At 46.3% G+C, this 12,188-nt stretch overlaps 1 protein-coding gene across 2 annotated transcripts; it reads left to right on the forward strand.

Annotated features, from left to right (window-relative positions):
- Positions 1 to 2,923: 2,923 nt before the first annotated feature.
- On the forward strand, positions 2,924 to 12,040 carry LOC148343584 (far upstream element-binding protein 3-like). 2 transcript variants are annotated; one of them, XM_088281872.1, is made up of 18 exons: positions 2,927 to 3,314; positions 5,262 to 5,367; positions 6,788 to 6,818; positions 6,899 to 6,945; positions 7,015 to 7,086; positions 7,156 to 7,213; positions 7,302 to 7,464; positions 7,540 to 7,638; positions 7,727 to 7,828; positions 7,921 to 8,023; positions 8,118 to 8,218; positions 9,312 to 9,453; positions 9,530 to 9,690; positions 10,150 to 10,217; positions 10,291 to 10,376; positions 10,691 to 10,762; positions 11,233 to 11,330; positions 11,612 to 12,040. In XM_088281872.1, the coding sequence occupies exons 1-18, from the start codon at positions 3,219 to 3,221 to the stop codon at positions 11,618 to 11,620; spliced, it is 1,614 nt and encodes a 537-aa protein (XP_088137998.1). In that variant the 5' UTR covers positions 2,927 to 3,218; the 3' UTR covers positions 11,621 to 12,040. The 2 variants fall into 2 exon arrangements, with proteins under 2 accessions (XP_088137921.1, XP_088137998.1); XM_088281795.1 differs by having other exon boundaries at positions 2,924 to 3,314; positions 7,015 to 7,213.
- The last annotated feature ends 148 nt before the right edge of the window (positions 12,041 to 12,188 follow it).

The following is a 12,188-nucleotide window of genomic DNA, read 5'->3' on the forward strand; positions in this document are numbered from 1 at the left end:
TGGGGGACCAAGAAGGGGGAGCCATACTGTAGAATTATAGATGTCTGACCCTCGAGCAGAGTCGAGTTAAATGGAAGCCAAAGAAGTCATCATCCTTGATAATGATGACAATCAAAGAGAAAAAAAGTAAGATGACGCTTGTGGACGAGCTGCGGTCAAACAAGCTGCGCCATGGAAGACGCCTGCTCGACAGTTGCGAAGGTAATTTGCTAACTGCTTGCTATCATCACGCCTCATTCTTCACTCACAGAAAATATGGAACGTCAAAATAGTGGTGGTGGCTACTCCAACATGATCACAGCTGAATTTTACATATGGTAGCTTGAATTATCACCGAGTCAAATGTTTCTAGCAATGAGGAGAAAATGAAGATTTTGTTATTTGTGTGGTGAAGAAAAGTAGAACACGCGACAGTGAATGAATGGACGCATTAATACTTTAGCAATGCAAATAATTGGGGCTAATTAGAATTGGGTAGATTTCTACAATTTCCAGATTGTGCATCCTGCAAGAAAGTTTATCCAACTCCGATTAGCAGGGGAAAAAAATGAATAAGGTCGGAGGGTCGAGGCAGGAAGGGTACCCAAGTCGCGGCCAGCAAAAAAGTGTCAGGTGCCAAGCTCTGACAAAAAGTGATTGGAATTTTTTTTGTGTTGTTTTCTAGTCAGAAAAGGGAGAAATTATTCAATTTGATTAAGCTCAACTGCTGGAAAAAGGTAGAAAGCAACTATTTTCCAATGAAAGAAGAGGGTGTCATTTTTCTTTTGGGGGCTGAAGTGTTCAAATAGCTGTCGAACACAATAAAAATCCTATAAAACGACTGCCAAGGTGGGCATGGCTGCCAGTGAGAATTATTAATTATTGTCGCAAAGAAGCGATGTCATCAAGCGGCAGTCAATTAAAAAAAGAGCCAGCAGATGACGTCGCTCCTCAGAGACGAGTTTGCTTCGTGCGGTTTTGGCTCCAATGGCTTACCTGCAACGCAAGCTAAAAAGTGCTTTCCTTTTTTATTTCATTTATGGAAAAAGATATACGTACTGTATACAGTAAGTATTCCCACCTACGGACCTCTGTCAAACGGAAATTCCCTCACCCGGAAAAAAACCCATTAACTTTTCTACTACAATATTACATTGGCGATCGGTTCCTGACAACGGAAATTCCAATATCCGGAACCCGGAAGCCATACCGAAGCCCGCAGTAGCGCAAACTCAAGCAGTTCCCGCTCCATACAACAGAAAAACATTGACAGCTCCCCCATGATCGGATCCAAAACGGTGACGTGTAAATGACCCTTTGACATGAGTTTTACTGAAATTGCAAAAAAAATTTAAATCCATTCATTTACATTTACGTCTGTAGATGATGGCATCCAAACGAAGAACGGTGATGACCGTGGAAGAGACTGAAATGCATCTGATTAAGCGAAGCTGGATACAACGTTTACCTGCCCAGAGGAAATTGCTTGCGGCTTGACGGACAAAGTACAGCGGTGGAAATGAATGTGTTCTGGAATGCTTTAATCAGGGGTGGGCAAACATTTTGATTGGCGGGCCACAGTGGGTTCTAAAATTTGACAGAGGGGCCGGACCGGGAGCAGATGGATGGAGTGTTTTGGTAATCTCACCTCATCGGAGGAAAAAAAAAACATTTAATTTTAAATTAAAGTGAACAAAAGCATTACAACAATATATATGTCTTTGAAAAACCACAGTATTTAGAAAATAAAATATTAACAAGGTTTATTTGTTTAATTTTTTTTCAAGTCTGGCGGGCCAGATTAAAACATTTAACGGGCCGCATGTGGCCCCGGGCCGTAGTTTGCCCACATCTGCTTTGACTGTTGTGCTAAAAACTTCCCGCTAACTGGACCGCTAATTAGAGAGAAGGCTTGATCAATAGCGCTATCTAAGGGCATAGAGAGTGAGAGTGTAGAAGAAAAAGCTAAAAAAAAAAAAAAAAGCTGTGTTTTGTTCACGTACTTGCACGTTCATGCAGGAGTCGTGAGCATTGTGACAAGCTTGTGGTGACGTTTGGGTGTGTGCGCGCATGCGTGAGGAAGAGTGCAGTGGCAGCACGCGTCACACATGTACCCTAGTCATTTCCCACATAAGGAAATTCTGTTATACGGAAAGATTAGACAATGCAAATATGATTCTGTACTAAAGAATAATTACTGTATTAAAAAGTAATACACTGTCCAACTGGATTTAGAACTTGTCAACAAGAATTGAAGCCACAAATCCAGAATAGAAATCGGCAACATGGTTGATTTGAGTTATGAGCATGCATGTAACTTTAGAAGCATTCACTTTTTGTAATTCAGTCTGTGGATTGTTAAACTGTACCCTGGATTGTCAAAATGTTTTTGAATATTTTCCTTGACTTTTTCTACACAATCCCCACCATGATCTTTTTTTTAAAAATCTTTTACAATGTGTCTACAGCACAGGAAAGAAAAAAAAAGTGTGAAAATGGGAACATGTCTGGTTGTTGCTTCTCTTGGTTTGTCACTGCAGAGAGTCACTCACATGATTTGATTTGACAGTGACCAAGTAGTCATGAAAGGAAGAATATGTTCCCTTTTGTATTTTAAATTGCGTGACATGAGATCATTTCGAAGGCAATCAAGCAGTTCAATTTATTTTTTTAAGCCTATGTAAGTTGTCCGTAAAGGGGGTCACCATATAAAATTTCGCTTCGGCACCAAGGGTGCCATTGGCGAGGGCCGGCTCTGCACATGCACGTACACGTGCGCGCTCGAGTGTGAAATCGCACCGTAAGAAATATTGATCAAATAAAAATGTTGGAAATGAAAAGCCAAGTTTTCAAACTCTTGGTGAAAACGTCGTTTTGGGAACTTTTGCCTGCCACCTGTGGCGCCAGCGGGACCACGTGACTCGACGCGGAAGCGGAAGCGACAGCCAGCTGGAGCCGCGGCACAGATCGTCTCCTCGGCGCGAGGGCACGCACTCGACGAGTTGGCAAAAGCCTTCCATGACCACCTTCGACGTCCTTCCTCGCTACATGAGCGCAGATGGCGCCCCCTGTCATCTCCGCCCACCCACTTGCGTCTTGTCCTTGCATTCTGAGGCCGGCCCGGGCGCCCGCAATCGAGTAAGCCCTCTAAGGCCGCGGAGAGCATCTGCGCCTTGCTGAGAGCTGAGCTAGCGGCTCGGTGGTTAGCGGCTAGCAGGCTAACGGCTAGCGGCGCTGTAATGGCGGAGCTGGTGCAGGCAGGAGGACAGGCCTCGATCGGCCAGCCGGGGCTCAAGTCGGACGGCCTGGCCGACGCGCTGCAGCGGGCCCGCCAGGTAACCTCCGCCGAGGGGCCGCCGGACAACGCGTCCTGCGCCCCCCGTAGCCTCTAACGCGCCTGTTCGGTCGAGTCCGCACACTTTTTTTTCCGGCTGCTTTCTGACGGCTCGCAACTTCGATTACACGCTCGCGCGCACGCGTGCGCACAACAACTAGCAGGCTAGGCTAAGCTAGCTGGGAATTTTGGGGGACTTTTGCACGACTGACATGAATCCCCCTCCCAGCCTGGAGAGACTTTCTTTTTTTTTCAGGGGGGGGGGGACTTTGACGAGCTGTCACAGCAAAGTTGGAGTTGGGGTGGGGGTGCGAGGTGTGTGTTCGTGTTTGTGTGTGTTGGGGGTTGTTGTCCACACGTGTCACTCGCCCTGACCACTTGTTGAACTAATCAACATATTAAACAAAAACGTGATGAGTATATTAAGCATCGCACACGTTTTGACGTAGACTATTTAAAAAAACTGGAGGGGGGGTTTCATATCTAACCGCGCGCGTGCTCACACACAACCACACGCACACACAGACTGTGTGTACTTGTTTCTTTTTTGTACCCCCCCCCCATTGACGAGATCTTCTTGAGTGACGCACAAGCCAACTTCCTGTGTTGCTATCCCAAATCACCAAACAGTTCAGAAGACTTTTTGCTACGCTAACTCAGTGGAAACACCCCCCACGCAAACTTGAGCTGTTTACTTACTCTGGCGTGCTAACTTCCTGTTAGCTAACTGTGCTAACTCGTTGTATGGGGTTAAGAAACAACACATTTATTACACGAGCACGTCCTGTTTTGTGGGGGACTTGGTAGCAGGCTTTGCAGCCTCCCCCATCCCAGTCAACAAACTTTTGCTGGTGTAAAAATGGGAGCAGAGCACATATGTCTGGTAATAATGTTCGTTTAGTGTGGTGTGAGCAAACATTTGTCTCCTCCCCTCCTCCCCCAAGTGTACAGCTAGACGTGGTTGGAAATTGTGAGCACACACTCTGACCGTCAGCAAACCCGGAGCGTTTTTTAAATGTCGTTTTGGGTTATTCGAAGCAATGTTTGAACGACTCTATGGTATGTTGGAGCGACAGCACGGTCAAATACGTTGACCTCGCTTCCGGCATTTATGACGTTGGCGAATGAACAGGAACATACACACATGCACACACACGCACACACACACTCTCGCTCAAAATAGTGCGAACGTAAATTTCCAAATGCGATGAACTGGGATCCCGTTTACATTTATATGATAATTTCTACTTCTGATGCACGCTAACTTCCTGTATTGAACTCACTAAGCGTTTATTACACTAACTACCACACAAGTGGACATTTCTGGGGGGGTCACACATTTACGTTGTATGACATGCTGCCATGCTAACAGGATAATTGGTCTTGTATTGAGTTAGTACTGGAGATGGCCAAGCGAAGTTTCATGAAGCAACGAAGCTTTTTGGCCAATTGGTTCAAACCTTCATGGTGCTTCATTTGCTCTGTGGCACCACCTAGTGGTCAATCCAATATACATCAATCCTGCTGTACAGTGGCAAGTATAGCAGATTAAATCTTGAAATGCTTAAGTATTTTGAAAATATGTCCTAATAGAGAAGAAATGAAGCTTCATGAATCATTGAGGCTTCCCAGGCAGATTTGAAGCAATCTTATTTAATTTGCTCCATCGTGTCATCTAGCGGTAAAATAGAAATATACACACAATCAAATCAGATTATAGGCGTAACACTTACTAGATGACCATAAGTATTTTTTTTTTTTTTCAATCGCTGATTTATTTATTTATTTTCTCATTGTTTTTGGACCTGATATATGCTCAGAATCGGGGCTTCGTGCGGCACGCCCCCACTTTTGCTGGAGACGCGCTTCATTGCACCTGTCGCTAATTAGCACGCTAACACAGAAGCGTCTTTGCTAATTTCCTGAGCTAACTTGCTGTGCTCCTCAGATGGTGGGAAAGATGGGCGGGGCCAGCGAGGCCATGGCCCACATCAACAGCTCGCCGGTAAGCGGGGAGCCATCACTCTACTACAAGCGAGCTGCAGACGACGCAGGTGAGCACACGCACGGGTCGGGGATGTCGACAAGCGCTTAACCAAGGAGGTGCTTAATCATCGTCAGTCTGCAGGTGGTGGCTGCTCCTTCCAATTGGACTCCGTTGTGCTGCTTAATTGCTACGCGGCGTGCTCATTGGACACACTTGACCACTTTGTTCTTGTTTGTTTTATTTTGTTTTGAATTTTTTTTCGCTGCGATATTAGTCGTCCTCACTAATTAATCGGTCGATCTTAACCCTTTTAAAATCAGCTAAAATGTATGAAATCATAAGGCAAAGTTTATGACATTGAAACAAAAAAACAATTCTCTTTCTTGTAAAGGTAAAAGAAAAAGAACTCAATTTCAGTTGATTTCTTTATTTTGAAGGCATTAACCAGACACTCCACGATTTCGCCAGCATTTTTTTCTAATATTTGCAATAAAAGTTTTATTTTGTATTGTTTTGCTCAAAATCTAATTTTGTTGACAAAAAGTATACTTTTCTAAAAAAAAAAAAAAAAAAAATCTGTGGATTTTGTTCAAAGAGGTGTTTGGAAAAGCAACAGATATTTCAAATACAAAACTTTATTGAAAAAGGGGTAAATATCTGTCAACAAAGCATAACGTAACATGTGTTCACGTTTAAGTTTAAACAGCTTTTAGCTCATAAACTGATCAGCTCATCGTTGCACAACACCGCTGGACCGAGCTGAGTGATGAGCCAGCAGCTATGAACAGGAATGTTGGATTTCAATCAAACATGAAATAAGAAGATGGCGGTGCCATATGAAAAGTACTTTGTTACAACTCCAGCTGTTGTAAAATGCGCTATATAAATAAAGTGGGATTGTATTTATTCATCTCGTCAATAATATTTGCACCACAGAGTTTTGAGATCGACACAATAATAGGTCTCAAAATATTTAAATCAATTTAGCTTTACTATGGGACACTAATTTGATTGGCATAATTATCGACACAATTACGCATGAATCCAAAATGATTCTTGACCGAAAATAGTGTTTAAAAACTTGAGAAAGAACTGCCCACCCTCACAAAACCTCTTTGATGTCTTTGCATGATTATAATAATAGCTTTTATTGGTTTTCATTTTCTGTCACGTTTGTAAATGTCACCGCACATTGTGAAGAAAATCGCAAATTAAATCAAAATGGCAATATCGGTCTGAGAAATTGCAATATAATTTTTTTCCTCTCAAATCGTTCAGCCCTAACGTGGGGTTTCTTCTTTGCGTGTTTGGCTGCCACTGCCATTTCGATTGGTGAAATGCCAAATATCTCAAATGGGCATCAGACGAAGAATAAAAACAAAACATATCTACTTCTTCAACTCCTGGCGTGTGTGTGTGATTTTGTTTGTGTGTTGTGCATGCCTGTGCTTCGAAATGTGTTTTTATACTCTGATGTGTGTGTTTAGGTAATCAACTGTCAGCCGTGGGCCACCAAAGGTACGACTTGTGCACATTTAGTGTCGTTGTTGAGCGTGCACGTGTGCGCTCGCCATGTTATATGCATGTGCGTGTTTCAGGGTGTTGACGGAGGACTACAAGGTTCCCGACAGGATGGTGGGCTTCAGTAAGTGTGTGTCTTACCTGTACTTTGTGTTTGCATCGTCATGTTTTCACGCTTGTGTGTGCGTGGCAGTCATCGGCCGAGGCGGCGAGCAGATCACCCGCATCCAGTTGGAGTCCGGGTGCAAGATCCAGATCGCCGCCGGTGAGTGCCTACACGCGCGGGAAGCCTTTGCCGGTTTGTGTGATGTCATTGCTGATTGTGTGCGCATAGACAGCGGCGGTCTACTGGAGCGTCCGTGTTCGCTGACTGGAACGCCCGAGTGTATCGAGTGAGTCTGAATCTTGCCCCCGCTTGCCGCGATGATGTCACCGTCACGTCACACCCTCACCTGCTCCTCTGTGTCCGCGTGCGCATAGGCAGGCAAAGCGTCTTCTGGTCCAGATCGTGGACCGCTGCAGGAACGGTCCCGGTTTCCATGGCGATGGGGACGGCGGGGCCGTGGTGCAGGAGATGCTGATCCCGGCCAGCAAGGTCGGCCTGGTGATTGGCCGAGGAGGCGAAACCATCAAACAGCTGCAGGTGGGAGCGCCATTAAGGCCCGGATTGGTCTTCTCTGGGTCACACGCTCAAGTTTGCTTTGCGTGCGTGTGTCAGGAGCGTGCGGGCGTGAAGATGATGATGATCCAAGACGGGCCCATGCCCACGGGAGCAGATAAACCGCTCCGCATCTCTGGAGACCCGTACAAAGTTCAGGTGCCAAAATCTTGTTTCCTGAATGCTAACGCGTGTGAGTGTGTGTGTGCACACACTCAAAGACGGATTGATTTTTGGTGCGTTGAAGGCGGCAAAGGAGCTGGTCCTGGAGGTGATCCGGGAGAAGGACGGCGACTTCCGGGCAGGACGCGGTGACTTCTCCGCCCGGCCGGGAGGAGCCAGCCTGGACGTACGCGCGGCTGAAAAAAGAAACGCACGTGTGGATGCTTTGCATGTTGCGGACAAGCTACCTGACGCTGCCATTGCTTTCCTCCCTCGCAGGTTCCCGTTCCCAGGTTCGCCGTGGGCATCGTCATCGGCCGCAACGGTGAAATGATCAAGAAGATCCAGAATGATGCCGGAGTGCGCATCCAGTTCAAAACGGGTACGGGCCGTCGGGATGGCCGAGCGTGGCTGGCGTGCGTACATGCGTGCGTTGGGGGGGTACATAATAAAGTACGGCTGCTGTCCCGCCACAGATGACGGCATCAGTCCGGAGCGCGTCGCCATGGTGATGGGCCAGCTGGAACGCTGTCAGCACGCGCTGCACCTCATCAACGAACTCATCCAGACCGCGCAGGTAACAAACGCGCACGCACGCCCGATTTGAACGAAATTGCACCCACTCGACTGAAAGCTGCATGAAAGATTTTCTCAACTTTGACCTTTGTCAGGATGTACACGCCAAAGTGCATTTTCTCTCGCCTCGTAAATTCAACGCTCTCAGATTTGTTTGTTCAAAACAGGCTCACACTAGCTTTGGATTCTGACTTTTGTTTTTGAAATCAACTTGCTTTTAACTCATTCACTATCAGCCGAGTTTAAAAAAAAAAAAAAAAAAAGGATCTTTGACGTGTTTAGCCGTCAATGGCACTAAATTAGTTAATTTGCTGTTCAAGCGCTTTTGTTGCTTTTACTTTACTTTCGAACATGGCGTATTTGCTGAGTGCAAGGGTAAAAAAAAAAATTGTTGCTGCAGACGCAACGCAAAACCAAAATCAGATGAAGCCCAAAACCTTGTCAGTGACTTCAACAAAAACTGAGATTTTGACTGGAATTGCTTTTTAAAAAATTTTTTGGGTCAGCTTTCATCTCAAGTGTTGCGCCCAAATATCCGTTTGGAAAATAAATAAATAAATAAATGCACATGTTTTTGCTGGATGTCCACAGCGACAGAAGACGCAAGGTCGCTTGCTTGACAAGTTGACTTGCTTGCACAACACTTGGTCTTTTTGGTTTTTTTTTCTTTCTTTTTTCTTACCTTGCGGTCAACAAATACTCCAAATACAGTAGCAGTCAAAAGTTTGGAAACGCCTTCCAATTGAATCAAACAAATGAAGAGGTCACAAAATGATTGCGCACAGCTGCCAACCGAAAGTCTTTCAGGCTGAAAAAAAGTTGGTGCCGACACGACAAATCTCTGGAACAAATTCTTCATCATGTCGATGACGTTTTAAAAACACGGCAAATCTTTGTTGGAATCCTATTTCCACTAAAATCAATAGAACCTAAAAAAAATACATTTTGGAACAAATCAAAGTTGAGAAACCTGTTCTGAAAACACATGAAAGCTAACTAAATAAAATACAAAAAAAAAACCTTAGTCTGCGGCCTGTTTAACTGAGCGTCGTCGGTGCAAGTGCAAAAGCGCTGACTTGGGCGGTGCCATTCAGGAGCGCGACGGCTTCGGATCGGCGCTGAGGGGCGGCGGCCGTGCGAGAGGCCGCGGCGATTGGAATGTGGGGTCCCCGGGACCCCTGCAGGAGGTCACCTACACCATCCCTGCAGACAAGTGTGGCCTGGTCATCGGCAAAGGTAAACCTGTCTCGTCCCGTCGCCTGCTTGCTGCCGCCGAACGTGAAGTGAGCGTCCGGTGTGTGTGCGTGCGCAGGCGGCGAAACCATCAAGAGTATCAACCAGCAGTCGGGCGCCCACGTGGAGCTGCAGAGAAACCCGCCGCCCTCCACCGACCCCACCGCCCGCGTCTTCACCATCCGCGGCTCGGCGCAGCAGATGGAACACGCGCGCCAGCTCATCGACGACAAGATCGGGGTAAAGCGTTCGTGCGTGCGGGTGCCGAAAGCGCAACCTCGCCGTGGCTTTCGGGACAAAATAACGCTCCATTTCGGTGTTCCGCATCCTTTTTCACAACTGCTACGATAACCGGATTTGGAGGCAACATTCGCCATCTTGGTAAATGGGAAAAAAAAAACTTCATCATCACTTGACATTAATATGTGGATCATACTTTTGGCAAGTTGAAACAAAAGCAAAAGCTCTGACACAGCCAACATGAAAGTGATCTCTTATTGGCTGTCGTATTTTTGTCAGTGTCGATTACTGGCTGATGTTTGCGTCACAAACGTCATGTTTTGGTTTGTGTTAAACCATTTCAACAATTTGAATACTGCATATACGGCCGTCGCTGAGTAGAACGTACACAAAGATGATGACGACGACGTTGGCAATGAAGACAATGGTCGTGATGTTTTTTTTTATTGGGGTTTTCAGGGTTCTGGCATCTTGAGTAACGGCGGATTCGGTTTCAGCCCCTTCACTCAAGGCCCCGCCCACCAAAAGTAGGTCACCTTGGCAACGTGTGTGTTGTCGCTGATAGGGGGATCATGTGACCTGTATGGGTGTGTTTTGCAGCTGTGGTGGTGCTCAGACCTTCTTGACAGGCGTGTGGGGAAACACATACCAGACCGGCTGGCAGAACGCCGCGCAGCAGGATCCGGGTAACACGCACGCACGCACGCACGTGGACCTTGGGGCAGACACAATCGTGCATTCCAACCCCGCACACACTCACTCTTTCCCGCACGCACACAACAACCTATCGCATAGATACACACGCACAGTGTGGCGCATCCATTACAAACACACGATCACACGCAGGTTCCATCGTCAGACGTACACCAAGTCTCACGACACAAAAGCGCGCACGCCCCCTGAGCACACTGTGCTGTGTCTGTAGCAAGGTCACAGGTCAAAGCGTCCTGTGATTGACCGCCAACGTCGGTCATCTCTATGAATGTGTGTGCGCGTGCAGGTCCGCAGAGTCAGCCGGCGAGCGTGATGAGCGACTACAGCAAAGCGTGGGAGGACTACTACAAGAAACAAAGTACGAACTGCGCCGCTTCCTCTTTAGCTTCAGTCACAACTACCACGAGTTGTTTTTTTTTGTTTTATTAGTATGCCAGTTAAACAAAAAAAAAATCTGATAGTTTAATGCTTGTTTGTCGAGCTGGGCACTTGACCCTCTGTCCCCACACTCCAGCCTTTTCCATAAAAATTGTCTGCCCCCCAAAAAAGGCCTCCATGCATGATGCCGCCACGGAAGAGATGCTAAAGACAGAGGTTTATTTCAAGATCGTTAGCTAGCTAATTTACGATTCAAATCCACTTAGCTCATTATGGGTTTATTCGTCTCCTTCTTTTTTCTTCTCCTTCTTTATGAATGTGCCCAATGCAAATCAGTACACACAGTTGATGTCATCGGGATTGTGGTAACCGTTCTGTTCGGCCCCCGGCACGCACTGCCCAGCTCTGCTCGTTTGAATGTCATTATCTTATTTGTGTGCGTTTGCGCAGGTCAGTCGTCCCAGCAGAGTTCGCTGCCCGACTACACGGCGGCGCTGGCTGAGTATTACCGCCAGCAGCCCTACCTGTGGAACCCCGCCCAGGTCCAGGTAGTGATGTCATCACACAAAGCCCGCATACTGCTCCACGCCCATTTGCTTAGACTCGATCAAACGTTTCAGCCCAGATGTCCAGAAAATAGGCCACAGAAAATGAGTTGGACTTTGTTACTCAATGAAAGGTTGCGTCAAGTATATCAAAACACATTTTTGGACACCATTAGCCGTCATTCCAATCGTTTCAGCTTTGGAGTCAATTATTTTGCTAGTTTTTTTTATTTTTGGCACAGCCAATACGTATTTCTTGATGATGTCATTTCCTGTCTCTGTAGGATCACTAAGAGGCCCCTCCCTCCACCCCTCGGACACCACGCCTCCTTCCTTTCTCTAGAGCAAATTAACGGAAACAGGAAGCGCTCTTCTTCTGGTTTTAACCTCCAAAGTGTCGGACTTCCCGTTTGGCTTTTTTTTTTTTTAACCCAACCATAGCGTGGACACGTTTGATCAAAGTTCATTTCACCTCCTTTTGTCTTTTTCTTTGTCTTTTCACCACGTGATGCCTAGCAGTCTTGAGGAAGATGATGATGATGATATTGTTTTAAGCGTGTTGCAGATTATATGTATTTTTTTTTTTCTTGTTATTGGGTGTGGATGATTCCACGGCATCGTAAAGAAACGTGACATTTGACCTTGCCGGTCATCTTTTTTACACGAACCTGTCAATCGTTTTATTTCTTCGGTCAGCAATCTGGCAAAGTGCTAATTTGCGCTTCTTGAATCTTCAATTTCTCCTCTGTGTGGTCAGACGACGCAGCGGTTGGCAACCTAGCGCGTTAACTCTGAACTTTTGGTTTGCGCGCGCAGGCGCGTATCTGTCAATGGCTAAAATGCTAGCGGTCTGTCACGTGG

This window comes from Idiotropiscis lumnitzeri, chromosome 1 (assembly GCF_059441095.1).
Source record: "Idiotropiscis lumnitzeri isolate Australia: NSW breed Sydney's pygmy pipehorse chromosome 1, RoL_Ilum_1.0, whole genome shotgun sequence".
Lineage (NCBI taxonomy): Eukaryota > Metazoa > Chordata > Actinopteri > Syngnathiformes > Syngnathidae > Idiotropiscis > Idiotropiscis lumnitzeri.